At 44.6% G+C, this 16,274-nt stretch overlaps 1 protein-coding gene across 2 annotated transcripts in view; it reads left to right on the top strand.

The window, feature by feature from the left end:
- Positions 1-238: 238 nt before the first annotated feature.
- The window catches only part of IRAK2 (interleukin 1 receptor associated kinase 2), a 183,049-nt gene continuing 167,013 nt past the window's right edge, over positions 239-16,274 (top strand). Inside the window, exon 1 of one of the 2 annotated variants that reach the window (XM_086939230.1) lies at positions 239-652. In XM_086939230.1, the coding sequence (XP_086795356.1) occupies positions 526-652 (127 nt within the window). In that variant the 5' untranslated portion in view covers positions 239-525. The remainder of the gene's footprint in view (positions 653-16,274) is intronic. The other variant, XM_086939229.1, reaches the window with a different exon arrangement.

Consider the following 16,274-nt stretch of genomic DNA (forward strand, 5'->3'; position numbering starts at 1 on the left):
ATACATACAGTTCTTCAACTTCACCACGCCGGGGTGCAGAGATACATTATCTGGGTTCCTTCCTGTCTTGGTAGACATACGCCCTGCCCCGGGGTCATACATCCTCGACCGCAGCAGACACCTTCCTACCTGCCTACATGAGTCACTTCTCTCTCCTCGCCTGAACCGCTGCTAAGTCCCAGAGGAGCTCTCAGTTCAGCTGTTTCCGATTTCGACTTTCTTTCGCGTCGTCAGCCGCGAGGGCGGGGCCTGAGAGGGAAGCTGGACCGAGCCTTCACTGCATTGGGAAACATAGAAAGTACGGGAAACGGCAGGGCTCCAGGCGGAGTGACGGAAACAGGACTACCGAAGAGAAAAAGAAAGTGACAGAACCTGTAAACCTGCAGGCAGAGCGCGAGAGACAGACGAAAAAAGGGTGGGACAGGACAGGGAGGATTACCGTGTGCCTCACAGACCAGAGAGTGAGACCAGAGCCGAGGAGCACACGTAAGGGCAGCTGGAGGCGCTGTGTCCGAAGCAGAGAGGATGGCAGCTCCTGGCGCGGGGGTGCCAAGACCCGCACCCCAGCTGCTACTGGACATTCCTGCCTGGGTGCTGGAACAGTTCTGCCGGACAATGGACTGCCTGTCGGACAACAGCTGGATGCTCTTCGGTGAGACCCCCACCCATCCTGTGTCCCTCATACCTGTTTAGCCACCTGTATCTCTTACCCTCCCTACGCGTTACCAACCTCTCCGCCTCCTATACCCCCCACGCTCCATCTCTCATTAACCTTGTGCCTCCTGTAACCCGAACTTTTACGTTGCCAAGGTCCATGTATGAGTAGCGTATCCAGTCCTTGGTTTCTTTGCAACCTGGGATTTGAAGTAAGGGATTTAAGTGTGCCGGGTCCTGTCGGTGCTGAATCTAAAAAGCAGGGGCCGAGACGGGTCCCTATCGGGCTCTCATTTTTGCCCACACCCTCGGTGAGAAAAAAAATCTTAACTCTGCAGCAGTGCCGCCCTTCACTGCCTTTGAGGTAACTTCAAAGAGACTCGTTATAGTGCTTTCACTCTCATCATTTCAGGACTGAAGCATTTACAATATGATATACAACGAAGCCATAGTAGTTTCTTTTTTACCTTATGTGACAAACAGCCATTGACAAAGCCAATAGTCCTGGTTTGTTGTAGGTGTACTGTTAATTGTTGTATTATAGATCTGAATGCAATGACAGAAGCTGCAAAATAAAATACCAGTCAGGCGACACACAATGCTAAGCACAGTTTTTTTTAGCTTAAGTGTTTTAAGCCACGCCCTTAATTACATTGACCACGCCCCTTTGAGAGAACCCCTGGCTTTTTCATCCGACCCTGCTTGTAGTCCTGGTCATCCCATACACGAAATACCTGGACTGGATGCGTTAAGCACGCATGGGTAACTGGAGAACCTACGGTTTATAGGCTCCCAATGCCATGCAAGTGCACACTGTGGGAGTGGTTGGTGCTTTTCAGGCATTACACAAAGAACAAGTATTCCAAATGAGCCACGCCCATGCAGCAGGAGTGTGGTAAGGGAGTGCTGCCTGAAGTGCACTTTGGAGCACACAGTAGCAAATATATTACTAAAACATCTTGCAGTAGGCCACTGTCATTTACAGACCGCACGTTTTCCATTGAAATGGCCCAAAAAATGCACTGGTGTGCAGGGCTCAGCAAATATTTATCATTTGCACATCGCCAAGTAAAGTGTCTTGATTTATTTTGATCCTACTAAAATCTGTTTCGATCACTCTTCAGAATTACAAGTAAAAGTACTTTGTCTGTGCATTCCTAACTACTGATATATTTTGAAATATTTAAACAGTTCATTTACAGGTATTTAAATATTATTGTTTGTTAGAAGAAACACTGAGAGCGTAGTCTTTCCTTTCACACTCCCTGTTCCCCAGTAAACTTGTCAAATAGTTCACTTTACAAAATCCTCTAACTTTGCAGTAGGAGAATACTGATATTTGTTTGGAAATGAAAAGTTATGAACTCCAAAATACAACTTTAAAGTGGTGAAAGGCGGCATAGGGTGCTTTACAAAAACTGCAAATAAAATCAATTATTAACTGAAACCAACTGGAGTTTTAATTAGCTATTTTCAGGAAATGTGTAGACACCTACACGCTAGCATATGGAATGAATAGAAAACATTGGGAACTGGTCAGCTGGAATTTTCCCATGCATAAAAGGCAAACTTTACAGTAACTGCATGCATCCTTATTTATATAGTACAACCCTGGGCAAAAGGCATCAGTGAGCTGTGCTGGGCAAAAGGCATCAGTGAGCTGTGCTGGGCAAAAGGCATCAATGAGCTGTGCTGGGTAAAAGGCAGGAGACATCTGGTTTCTAAGAGAGTGGACTGTCGGATTGTGATGTGGTGTTCATTTAGAATGGGTGTCTTCAGCTCTTTCCTAAATAACTGGGGCTGCCCCAATGGATTTGGGAATGTCGTTCCAGATCCTTGTGTGCATGGATGGAGAAGGCTCGTTGCTTTGTTTTTTTCTTTTCCTTGCACTTTTGTATGCCATCTGATGGTGTCCTGACTGCAGATGTACCAAGAGCCATCACGAATGGTGAGCTTGTTGGCTAGGAAGGCAGGTGCCAGGTCATAACAGCTTTGTAGATGATTAGGCTAGTTTTGAAGATTGTCTGGACTGACAGCGGCAACCATTGGAGTTCCATCAGGGTGGCGGTAATGTAGTCCTATTTCTTCAGGCCCTTTATGAGGGGTGCTGCAGTATGTATGCTGACTGTAAAGAGGTCAGTGTGGAGTCCTGGAAGCCATGAAGCATGGTATTTCCACAATCCAGATGTGATGGTGCAAGGGCTTGAACAGCAGTTCTGAAGTTGGTTTTTAGAAGAAATTATTTAACTTCATTAGCAGAGTGAGCAGGTACAAGGCTATCCTGATTTTCTTGATGTATTCCCTGAAGGTGAGGTCTGTGTCCAGGGTGAACCAGAGTGACTCGCCATTGGGTGAGAGCTGGGATTCAAATCTGTCTGGATTCAGGCCTTTGAGTCAGGTTTGGACTACCTGTTGCTTGATTTCCTCGGGGAATAGTGCAAATTCTGACTTGGTGCGTTAAGCACTTTAAGGTGCTGGACATCTTGGCCTGGATGAAATGTAGACAGTGTTTGATGTTAGATGTCTGGAGCAGAGAAAACCTTCAGCTATGGCACAGTGTCAACAGTGTATTTGTGAATTTTCATACTGTTATCTGTGGTTAGAGCCCTGAACGGCTCAATGTAGAAGCTGAAGATAACTTGGAACAATATAGAAAACTGGAGAACTCTGTAGATGAAATGGATCTTTTTTTTTTTTGCCTGTGTAAATTACCTGGTGTTGCTTTGATACGTATGACGAGAACCAGTTAAGGACGTTTTCAATCAATATTATTCACAGCTGTAGGGAGTGGATGAAGGTGGGGTGGTCAACCATTTTGAAAGTAGCTAGCGGGTGTAATAGTATCAGAAGGATCATCTTTATCTGTGATCAGGAGGGTGTTGTCTAATTTGTGATTTAGCCCTGTCCATGCTGCAGCATGATATGATAGTCATGCAGAAGTTGGTTGGTGTTGATGTGTGCTTGACGTTGTGCATAGACTGCTTTTTCAATGATCTTGGCATTGAAGTGTAATTTAGTGAAGGGCGGGTAGTTTGTGAGATAATCGGTGTCTTGTCTTGAGCGCTTCAGGGAAGATACTTGGAGAGAGACAGGTGCTGACGATGGTGAGACTGGTCTGAGAATAAATTACTTTTAATGAAGGATTGGGTAAAGACCTCTTCTTTAAAGGTGGCTTTGAGGGAGTTGGAGATGTTAGTGTTGTCTTTGAAAGGCAAGACTTATGAAGAATGACGACTGTGAGATGAAGTGTGGAGTAGTTTGTATCAGAGTAGATGCAGTTTTGGTGGTGTTGAGGTGCTGAAGCAGTTTAACCTCAAGCAATTCTGTGTTATCCACATCTTGACTGATTTCATGCAGTTATAAAGGATCTGATCAGGGTGGCCAAGAGGGACACAGTAACATTAAAAAGAGTAGGATTAAGGGATGACCCCTGCGGTACCCCACAAGGTAAGAAAAGAGGTTTCAAACAGAATTTATCCAGCACCACAATTTGAGTTAATTCAGCTAGGAAGGATTTCAGTAGCGTCCAGGCTTTTCCCTGAATCCCGCTGGCCGGCAAATGGTCATCAGGAGATCATGATGGACCATATTGAAGGCCGCAGAGAGATCCAGCATAATCAGTGCTGCATTGCCTCCCTGATCTAGGGCTTCCCTTCTTTCTTCAGTAGATTTTATAAGGGCAGACTCTGTGCTATGTCCTACCCTAAACCCATATTAAGTAGGATCCAAAATATGATTTACCTTGAGAAACACACTGAGCTATGTATTCATGGCTTTCTCCACCAACTTAGCTGGCAGGCAAAAAAGGGCGTTAGATTGGCCAATAGTTATTAGGTTCCTTAGGGTCTAAGTTTTGTTTTTCAACAACGGAATGATTGCTGCTATCTTCCAAGTTTTAGGGAATAAGGAAGTAAGCAAGATGGGAATAGGTTCAAGATGTTGATTGCCCCACCTGTCCTGCTCCTTGTTGTTGAATGCCCTCTCCCACCCTCCCGTCCCTCTCTGTGTTACTGCTTTTCCCCTCCTGCTCCTTGTTGAAGGCCATCTCCCAGCCACGCATCTAACTGTGGTGTTTGCCCCTTCCAACCCTCTTCTTCTTGTTGCTTGCCCCCTCCCACTCTTCGCCTCCCTCAGTGTTGTTGATTGCCCACTCTCACCCCGTCCTGTTGCTTGCCCTCTCCCAGCCTGTCCCACATTGTTGCTTATCCCATCCCACATTCTTGCTTGCCCCCTCCCTGCCAGTAGTGGCAAAGTGAGTAGGTCTTACCTATGCAACCTATTGGCTTTGTCAGTTTTTTTTTAGCTACGTTGCACACCAGTGTGGCTGCTGTGCAGTATGAATGAAAGTTAAAAGAAAAGCACTATGATGTGTTGTTGCTTGCCTCCTTCCAACTACCTGCCCCTCTCCATGTTGTTGCCTGCCCTGTTCCTCTCCGTGTTGTTGCTCGATATCCTCCCACCTTCCCATTCTGCTCAGTGTTGTTGCTTGCCCCTCCCGATCCAAATTGTTGCTTGGCCCCGTTACCGTCCTGATCCATATTGTTACTTGCCCCCTCTTACCCTCCCACTCTGTTGCTATTTCTTCTGCTCCATGTTGTTCCTTGCCCCCCTCACACCTTCCTGGTCCATCTTGTTCCTTGTCCCTCCAACCCTCCTGTTGCATGTCGTTCTTTGCTCCTCCAACCCTCCCGCTACATGTTGTTCTATGCTCCTCCCACCCTCCTGCTACATGTTGTTCTTTACTCCTCCCACCCTCCTGCTACATGTTGTTCTTGGCCCGCCTGCCCTTCCACTCCATGTTGTTCCTTGCTGCCTTCCACTCCTCTTTGTGTTGTTGCTTGACCCTTTCACCCCTCTCTGTGTTCTTGCTTGCCCTCTCCTACTCTTCTGCCCCTCTCTGTGTTACTTGAGTCAGTCAAATAGATTAGTACATCAAAAATGCCATGAAGATCCTCCAGAGAATATTCTTGGGTTACAGTCCTTCAAAGTGCAGCTCCCCGGCAGACTGACATCATTTCACTTGCATGTTCTGCATTTTAAATTCAAGTTACAGAAGAAAGGGTTCAAGATTTTGGGCGTTGCCAATTGTAGTTTGATTCTCACTTTATTTTTCAAAAACAGCATTAGATAGTGAAATGGAAATGCCCCAGATTTTGATCTCTGCTATGTTATTGCTCTCTAGTGTCCTGTATAAAGGGTTGGACCCAGGGATGTAAGGGGGACAGGTCCCACCAGGGGTGGTACGGGGGGGACGGGGGTCTCATAACTGTTAGTAAATACAAGCATTTTGAATGTAATAGGTCTCGCATTTCGAGATTTTGAGCTATTGGCATTGTAAATGACAATGGCTTTTATTTATGTGTTTTGAAAACTTGCAAGCAACGACTATAAGTACAAAGTGCACCTAAAAAAAAAAAAGCCATTGTCATTTACAATGCCCACAGGTCTAAGTTTCGATAACACCCAAAGAAGTGAAATCTGATATTTAACGTGAGTGCCCCTAGCTGCTAGCTTACGATGAGCATTGGTGGGGGGAGAGATGATTGTTAGAAAAAAAGGCGTACAGCCACCATTGGCTGCTTCTCAAAGGAAAAAAATGTGTGCAGCCGCTATAATAAAAAACACGACGCACTTGAAAAATAAATAAACAATGCATATAAAAAAGGAGCAAGTTCCGAAGAAAATAGTCGCGTAGACCATATAGTAAAACCGTGCTGCGCTGCAAAAAAAAAAAAAATAACGTACATGAAAAGGTGCAAGTTGGCCCTATTTGTAATAAAAATGTAAAAGTGGGCAATACGAGAAATTCATTAAAGAAAATAGTGCTCACAGACTGTAGATAAAACAGACTGTGTAATAACACGAATAGAAAGTCCAGTCCTCCTAGAAGGTTACAAATGCAGACAAGGCAAAACTAATCCTATTCATGAATCCAAAGCAACCATTTACAAAGGACAGTAACAGGAGCCATTTGCAAAGATTGACGGAAAATGGGCAGAGCTTCAAGTCCATACCTGAATACAGCATGCCTTGCAGAGCAGCGCATGCGCTGCCCAGGCTTGACCTAAAAAACGGACATTGAAACAAGTCTCTAACGGGCCCTATAGTAATTTCCGGAATTTTACTTACACATAACAGTGATCGATTTATGAACAATTAGTGTAAAAACATTTTAAGGTAATCCAGCAATATAGTTTGTTTATATTTCACGTTTTACTTAATCTTGTACAAAAATAGCAGACAAATGACATACTATAGGGATCACAGAAATGTAGTTTACTTGTTTAAATCACAGCCCTAATAACATATGTCATGTCCCCTCAATTTTTGCAGCCTGCGTAAAGCCGTAGCTGGGCGTCAGCCGCATATTCAGTTTGAGCATTGATTGCCTCATCCATCTATGCTGCTTGATGAAACATGGGAGCCCTCTCATGCAATAAACTGACACACTTGTTGTTGATCTGCTTTGGATTAGTGCTTAATTTGAGCCGGTGGCTTCCGGTTTATGGTAGCTGCCACTTGGTGGTGCTGTTTGTTTAATTTAGAGATAAGCAGAACAACAGTTGTTTTATTCATTCAATATCCATTAAAAACAATCCATATTGCCTACGCCATTCTTATAGCTTTGTGGCTCTCGAACAGTGTGAATTGTCACACTTGTAGCAGTGTGATGGGTCGTAGTTATGCTGGTACTGTCATTGTCAGACCTGGCCTTGGCAGTGGGTGGTCCAAGTGCAGTGGACTACTGGTGAGGGCACAAACACTTTCTATTTTTTTTTTTTTTTTACAAATTAAGCACTGCCTTGGATAGTCCTAGCCAGTAATAACTCTGCCCTCTTATAGCGAGTTGCAAATGTCTTAAATGGTCCACCCAATGAGAGAAAAACAAACGTGTCATCCTTACCCTGCATCACTAACAACCAACCACAATAGGATCCTGGAGTGTTCCTTTGTTTCATGATGATGATTCCCTGGGATGTGACCTCTATTATGACATCAGTCGCCGGATGTGCCCTCTCACCATGTAATCGGGTGGGAAAAGATCCACTGAAAACCTGCTCTGGAAACCGTGCCATGATGCTGGAAGAACAGCTGTGCGTGGTGTTTGTAATGCGGTTTCACTTTGACCGTCTGTCCCCTAACCTGGTCGACCTCCCGCAATACTGTTCCATTCCCGGCCCCGCATGAAGCGCCTAAAAAATAGTTATTACTGATCAAAAATCCACAATTCAAATAAAAGAAATGCAGACAGTGCGGTTAGAAGTCCGATGACTCTAGTTTGTCGTGCTGTTGTTGAGCAGACTTGCTGAGTACAGTCACTCGGCTGCAATGTTTGCACGGTGGCGTAAGAGCTGCTCCACTGAGGGAGTGAAATCAATGCAGCTCAGGTCGGCCCACGAATGAGCCAAGGGGGTGCCAAGTGCCTGAGGAGTGACGCACCCACTCACGTGACTGCGGGGAAGCGTGCAGGGCGAGGGAACGGGAAATAACAAACCGAGCTTGGTTTCTATTGTGTAATCTCCGTAGTCCGCTTGTGCCTGACGTTGTGATATACTTTAACCGAAGCTCGCATCACCCGTTCATGGCAACAGACTAGATTCAAGCGGAAGCCCCATTTTTAAGCCATAAATATCTTTCTTTTAGTTGTCTCCTGCCTAGATTGCCTCTGCTTCAATAGAAGTTATACTCGCCCGATTTTGTTTCTTTAACATCTCCCACTTTGCTGTTACAAAATGTTGCCATGTGTCCAACCAATGCCTTAAATAGACGTGCAAGTACTCGCTGTGTAGAGTACCTGGTAGCTCCTGAGAAGTGTCGGTAATCTCCCTTTACCTGCACTTCTCAACATTACTGCAACACATTTACTCTCCCTGTCAAATGATAAAAGTGCAGGTGCTAAGTACCTGGGCAGTGCCTGACCATTGAAAGCAATTAATACTGTGTGTTTAGGGTTGCCTACTAACCTGTACTTTACCAGCCTGGTTGGTATAGTGCCAACACTATACTAATTCACCACTAATCCTTTATGGGTTCCAGTATAGCATGTTACTCGCCAAAAAAGCGATTCAATACCCCATTAGGGGTAGCAAGCGCTATATAAATGCAAACCTTTTCCCCTCTTCTATCCCTCTGCTATCCTTCTCAATTCAAATCACTAACATATCCACCACTCAAATGACTTCCATATTTCTCTATACTAATTCACCACTAATCCTTTATGGGTTCCGTAGTAGCGCAATACTCTCCCAAAAAGGCACTTCAAAACACCATCAGGGATAGCAAGCGCTACAATAAATGCAAACCTTTTTCTCTCTTCTATCCCTCCACTATCCTTCTGAATCCAAATAACTAACATATCCACCACTCAAATTACTTTCATATTTCATTATTCTAATTCACCACTAATCCTTAATGGGTTCCAGTTTAGCATGCCACTCGCCGAAAAAAGAGGTTCAAAGCCTCCTCAGGGGTAGTAAGCACTGTATAAATGCAATTACAACACCATACAAATCAACATGGGTAAAGTAAGAAAAATTGTGAAGTCCTCTTTGAACGCTAAAAGGAAAATAAGGAATACTAGATGGCAAAGTACCAGAAAAACCTTCATTGCTGTTGAAACTAGTCCTAAATAGTTGTTAAAACAAATGGAGACGGAATTGCTGGTATAAGAAATAATGCAGAGGACTTCCCACAGACTGTTCTTTCATTGGCGGCTCCTGCCTGGCCTTTCCAGAACCTCAAACAGGACACGAGTCGGGGGGAAACGTGGGTGGACGGCGTCCACGCACTTTTTTCACAGGGTGGATGCTGTCCACCCTGCCAAGAAGTTGGCCCCCACTGAAAAGGATGCTGAATTCGTCCCAGTGTAATTTCCAAACACCAGGACACTTTCAGCAGCACCTGCATGTTGTCATCTGCTTTCGATCTGCAGCAACGTGCAGGCGGGGAGGGGGATCTCTTAGGTCAGACTCCTGCTGGGCCCATAACAAAGTCCGCATCTGAGGGGTCATCAGGCCTCCTTTTGTTCGAGACTCCTGGCTGGCAGCAGTGGGGAGCCTCACACCTACAAGCAAATGCAGCAGAGGGAAACAAAGGCTCACAACTTGTTAGTACTTCACACATACTAAATAGAGGCAGCTTTTAACTTTCTTCTGGCTCTGTTTAGGAGATGTGCATGCACTGTAAGAATGTCAGATGTGTTGATCTTTCCCAGCATTTGCATAAAATAAACAGCATTTATATAGCACTTACTACCTCTGAGGAGGCGTTGTAGTAATTTAAATATCTACATTTTTTTGGCAAGAGGAAGCTTTACGCTGACAAAAGGCAGCATTGTTTGATGGTTAGGGTATAAAAGTGTGAATCTTCTGCCTAAATCAGGAGGGTTTGCAAGTTCGAGATGTGCTCAAATGTACTCATGATACACCTGCTAAACATATATGTGGAGGCTTAAGATCTGATGTTACTTCTTGTGATGCCAATTCCTGTGATGTCACGCGCTGTGATGTCACGCGTCTTACACACCACAATGTCACACGCTGAGATGCCACTTGCATGCTGATTAACTAGGTTAGTCCCCCCACTTCTTATTTTAGGATTTGTGCCCTGACCTAACATAACATACTTTTCTCTGAGAAAGGTGCAGTACAATGTATTTTAAACCCACCAAATACGCATGTTTACCACAGACAAAATTACAGGTGTACGAACTTTCTATGGTCTTCTTCCATTGTGGTCTTTTTTTATTTTTTTATTGAAACATAATCATCTTCTTGCAGTTAAAGGTTGTTTAAAAAAGAAATTGCTGCAAAATCTGCCACAGAAGTAGTTTTAGATGTATTATAGTATCTACGTATTGCGTCATATCCTGTCCTGGGACACTAAAGCGCATTTTCCGACGTGTAGCACGCTATATTTGCTGGAATCCTATGTGGGGATCGTGTTGATATTTTAAGAGACTGACCAGAGAGACACTTCTTTGTTGTCTTGAGGTGCAGAGCGCAGCAGAGTGATGGAGGAGGAAATGTGACAAATAGTTCAGTAAAATATAATTGTAATTAGTAGCTCATGGTCACAGTTACTTTGCTGGCCCTATGTTATCTTTTAGACAGGTATTTACTAGGATGACTTGCAGTATAGGTATTCCAGTTTGGGGATGGGTGGGCAGAGGGACGTAAACATATCCATAGCATACAACATCTACCTAGCCAGAGGAGTGACGGGTGCTGTATGTACGTGGGGGTCAGCGTAGACCCAACAAAAAGGGCGGTAATCGGATAAGTCCCACCTAGCAACTACACCTAGAAAAACATGTTTAACAGGTCAATTTTGTGACAAGAAAATATTGTGTGGATGTATTCTTGCACAAAAAGTGACTAGGAGGTCTTTTCATCAGCAGGTGCATTTTTGTGATGGGGAAAAGTTTTGAAACATCGTAAAACAGCAACGTTTGTTAGCTCGCTGGAGAAATGATTATTTCACAGGTCCCTGGGCAGAGAATTTTTCTTTATGAAGTACAAGCCAAGATTATAGCTCAACCTTAGGAGTCAGTGGGAATCTCAGCGCCAAGACGCCTTTTGGCATTCGCGCGCTATACAAATTTAAAAAATCAAAATCAAATCAAACCTATTCATCTTCGCCTATGGGCTGTGATCACACTGTATGCTTTGAATCGCGCCTTTAAACAAAGACCGGGAAGTCCTAAGAGCTACAGTACCTTGCAGAGCCATCTCACCCCAGATGTGTCTGCAAGTAGCCTCACAAACTAAAGCACAATACAAAATTAAAGGAATGCACCTTCTTTTCGCTCATACTAAAATGTGTTCTCCACATGAATGGGCCTCTTTTACTTAATTGGTAGATATGTTGAAAATATCCCTTTAAACAAGGGAAATAAGTGAGAGTGACTGGTGGTTTTGTGTGCAGATGTGTTATTGTACGTGGGTGAATGCAAGAATGAGTCAATAGGTGGATGAATGAGTCCCGGCATGATGAATTATTGCGTGGCTAAACTCAGTAATTAATTTAGGAGGCACGTTTATATATATATGCCAGGTAATTAAAGATGTACCAGAGAATACAGTAGAGCAACAATAGTAATAAACAAGTTTTTGCAATGCAATCGGTCTCGCCTTTGGGATCTTATATGTATTTAGCTATGCAGCACATTAGCCTGGGTGCTGAAACATCTTCTGTTCCCGTCACTAGCCTCGGGTGGGCTGTGCTGGTGACTGAGCGGTTCCGTCACGGCTCGCTCGCCGCGCCTGCGCGGCGCTGATTTCGCACCTGCGCAGCGCGTTTCATTGAGTGGGCTGGGCCGTGACGGAACCGCTCCATCACAAGCACAGCCCACCCGAGGCTCGTGACGGAGGGTTCCGTCACCAGCGTGGGAGCGCCGCATGCCCCCCCGCCCCCTAGCGCTACGGCGGAATTGCCACCACAGCGAAAGGGTTAACATGGAGGGAAAGTAAGCACCAAACTGCGGAACAAGCCAGGTATGGGAACACATGGAGAGAAATATTGCCTTCTGGTGGAAACTAGGGCATAATGTCAGGATTCCTAATTTGCTAAAACACTGCTGTACAGTTATTCGCCATACAACCTTCAACGGTACCTTGAAAGACATGTTACAAAAAATGTTTGAGTACACAGCAAAGTTTGGGCCTTTCTGGACCAATGCAAAAGCATCCAGAACTTGCACCATCACCAACCTTTCACCCATCTCAGCAGCTACTGAGCCTCTCACTTTCTCAGACAGCTCGTACTCTCACAAAGTCACTCTCTTTGACCCAACTTTGTGGTTCCATCACTATTTTTTCTATTTTTCAATTGTTCTGCAGACATAGACCTGGCAAAAGAGATCCTATGCCCTGTCGAATAGAGATTATGCCGGACACACAGCGAGAAGACAGTAATGTTTCCCAATGCTGTCCTGGACATGGGATGACTTTTTCATCGTTTGGCTTTGATGCTGAACTAGAGAAAGGGAGAAAAGCCGGGGAAGAGAAAGATAAGAAAACAGCGACAAATGAACAAAGCAGGCATGAAAAGAAACCTCCAAAAGTGCTATAAAGAGACAGGAAGTGTAGAATGTTGAAGGAAGAGACACACATGTGAATCAAGAGAATGTAGCATTGGTAATAATTAACTCATAATTCAACAGTGGAGGGCTCCTAGGAAAATCGTTAGGCACACGCAGTGCTGGAAAGTAGGGGATCCCGCTGGCTCCCGAGACCATGAGTGTGATAAGGTGTTCCAATCCCATATTGCCCATACTTGTAGTCCTTATAATCTCTTCAAACTTGATGGTAACACAAAGGTCTCAGTAGCAGGTGTCTTAACCCTGTAGGAACATTTTAAATGCAGCTTCTTTGTGGCCAGTTTAGTAAGGTAAGACATATTTTCTGTCACATTTGCCCCTAATTTCTTTGAAGATGCTTTTAAATAAGTGTATACGTTTACTGTCCGGCTCTGTTGTTCAAGCGCCACCCCCCTTTCCTCTGACCCCCAATTTACAGGTTCGAAATTGTACTAATTCCTGCACTGGGCCCAGGCACTGGCTTTTGTTTACAAATTAAACACTGGTGCAGGACACAGGTTGTAGATGCCACCAGGAGTGAAGTCATGAATTCTGTGCATGCTGTGAATGTTCAACAGTACAACAGTGAGAAACCATCAGGACTTCTGCTACGGTGCTTTGAGGCACTAGTCATCATCCAGGGGAATGGTCAGGGATTCTATCGTGGATGCATTTAGTGGTCGCCAGTGGTCGCAGTTGCGACCCCTGGGCTCTCCCTGGCATTGTTCAGGCGACCCCTGCTCTCTTCAGCGACCAAAATGCACCAGGAAAAGGGAAATCTATTTCGAGAGTGCACTTCCCCTTTTAAAAATAAAAGCAGACTGTGGTTTGGATCACTGAGATTGCAAACAGTTGTACAGCAAGTGTTAACATTTGTCAAGTGACAAACAACCCACATCAAGGCCCAGGTTGCACGGAAGGTTCACTTGCAGTGTAGACATGTGGTACCTACTGGACGCAATATGTCAAAATAACTGAAGTCAACTGGGAACGAAACCGCTTTGTGGAACAGGCAGTGCTGAACTAGTGAGTCTTTGCAGGCACACAGTTTGAGAGAGAGCAAGTGTGTAAGTTTAAATGAAAATTCTATCACTGTCATATTGTATGTAATTCCTGGAAAAGTCTGTCACTGGAATACTCTACGTAATTCCTAGCATAAGATGGTACACCCATTTCATATAGGGTCCAGCTATTGACATACAGCGTGAAACCACTGCACACTTGGAAAAAATGGGGTCAACTCCTGGATAGCGTCCGGCTACATTGGTTTGGTACACCATTGGCTTTCGAGCACTTTGTGTGACATTTGACCATGTTTTTGCTCCACATTTTCCCCGGGAGGGAAGAATCCCCAAAGCCCTCCCAGCATATGGCTAGGAGTGTGATTGGAGCATGCACTGCTACAGCAAAAGCTGTTCCTCATCCTTGTGCCTTTCAGCCATAGTTGTTTCCTTTCAGGTGGTGCTGAGGCTGGCATTGAGGGCAGTAATTTGACCATGGGGGTTGCAATTTGGCAGCATAGGATGGAAATCTGGCAAACGATGGCTTCCCTTTGGTGTATGTGATGGTTTCATTCTTGCTATACTTGCAGCCCTGTGATAACTAAAACAAGTGTGTACTCCTATACATTTTTTAGTATTTTGTTAACCCTAGTTTTAATTTTGCTCTTATTGTACGTTTTTTTTCTTTTTTTACTTTGGTGATGTCGCTACCTATGATCATATTAATATCAAAGGTTAAATTACATCACTTCCAGTAATGATGCCAGGGGTGATATGTGATGTCACTTCCGCTATCTCTGGCATTTTGGTAAATCGATGTCCATGGAGTCTATGATCCCTGAGAGGAAGAGCACTATAGCTACTAGCAGCTGTGACCTGGCGGATGTAACCACAACCACGTTGGTTTCCTTCCACCGTGCAAATCCTGGTGAAAATTGGGCAGTGAATATCGCTACTCAGTCCTGTCGTAGGGGTTTTGGCAAACTGCTGATATATCGCCACAGCTCTCTAAGAGTAGCTCACAAGTCATGGATAATTATGGAAGGATGCTGTTTCTGAAATACCAGGGTACCGAATCCTTTGAGGCACAGTGCAGACGAGCCCCGGTGTGGCGCAGAAGCCGGTAAGCTCTGTAACATGGAGTTGACTGAGCCCCCGACCCGACTTCATCCCACACCCATTCATTTGATTTCAAGATGGAGCTGTGGTGACTCGCTGCGGCATGTGATTTGAAGACCTGCTGTGTTTGACAGTGCCTATTTCCTGAGCTAGGGGCTGGATCCCAGCCAACAAGACACTAGTTCTCCAAGGGGAAATGTACCCACTGAAAGCACCATTTGCCGTCTCCTGCTTGGTGTGGCAATGATGTGCGCTCAGAAAGTTGAAGGGCCTATTGAAGTTGGACCAGACTTGGGCTCGGAGGCCTTTTCATGGCTAACTGCAAGATAACTGATGATGTTATCTGTTATTGGCTGCAGTCTGTAAGGGTCTCTTCGCAAGCACAGTGTTGGTGCCTAGCAATCTGTTGTGCGAGCGATGCATCCTACAGAGTCTAGCGCTATAGGTTCTAGGACAATAAGGCGTTTTTCCACCTACACCGCCATTCCTGCTCTAGATCTCTCAGACTCTGACAGTAGGGAATAGGGCATGGGATTGGCTTTCCAGATTACTTTTGGAAAACAGTGAATCTAGTTTCATTCCTTCTTTTCCAAAGTCTGTAGCTTGTAAATCTACTGACTTGTTGTTGCCATAATCTGTGGAAGTGCCTGGATGCTCTATGGGTATTAGTCACACTCTATTAATCTACTTTCAATCATCATTAAAAAAGTGTGTATAAAGGGGAGAAAAGTGATTCCTTTTGATGGTGTGAGGAAAATTGTAAACCTTGAATGAGGGTCAATAAGGAGGCACTTAACCAAGGCCTGGGTCAGGGAGCAGTAGTCATGGACCAAATGGTGGAGAATATTGTGAGAGATTGCGTTGTTTGTGTTAAGTATGATACGAGCAAGCTGTCATTAATTATTGTACTTGAAGAATTTGGTACAGGTATCAGAGAGATTTGTGACTTTATTGGTAGACAGTACTACTCATTTGCTTTAGCATGAAGTGTGTGAGTTTAGTCACTACACACACTGTGTTGGGAGTTCCAGAAGCACTGTTGAGGGTGTAGCCAATGTCCTTATAACTGATGATGGGTTACAGTTTAGTTACTACAAAGTTTGGCTGTTACTGCTCACATATGCCCTATTTTCTCCCTAAGATAACAGGCTGGTTGAAAGGATGAACAGATGATGAATGGTTGTACGGAGAGTGCCGTAGAGCAAAGGAACCGATTAAAAGGTGTGTTATTTGGGACATTGTGGGCTCTAGGACTTACGCCTCATTATGTTATTTATGCAACAAGAGTTTCGGGTTTCCCTGAAGGGGTAAAAGGCAGTTTCAAAGCTCAGTCTTAAGTGGTTGGAGTGTGGTGAGAAGAGCATTCAAGAGTGTTCAAAGGGATTACATTTTGGTCCGGTTGTGCATCCTCGGAGGAATAA

This window comes from Lissotriton vulgaris, chromosome 9 (assembly GCF_964263255.1).
Source record: "Lissotriton vulgaris chromosome 9, aLisVul1.2, whole genome shotgun sequence".
Classification (NCBI taxonomy): domain Eukaryota; kingdom Metazoa; phylum Chordata; class Amphibia; order Caudata; family Salamandridae; genus Lissotriton; species Lissotriton vulgaris.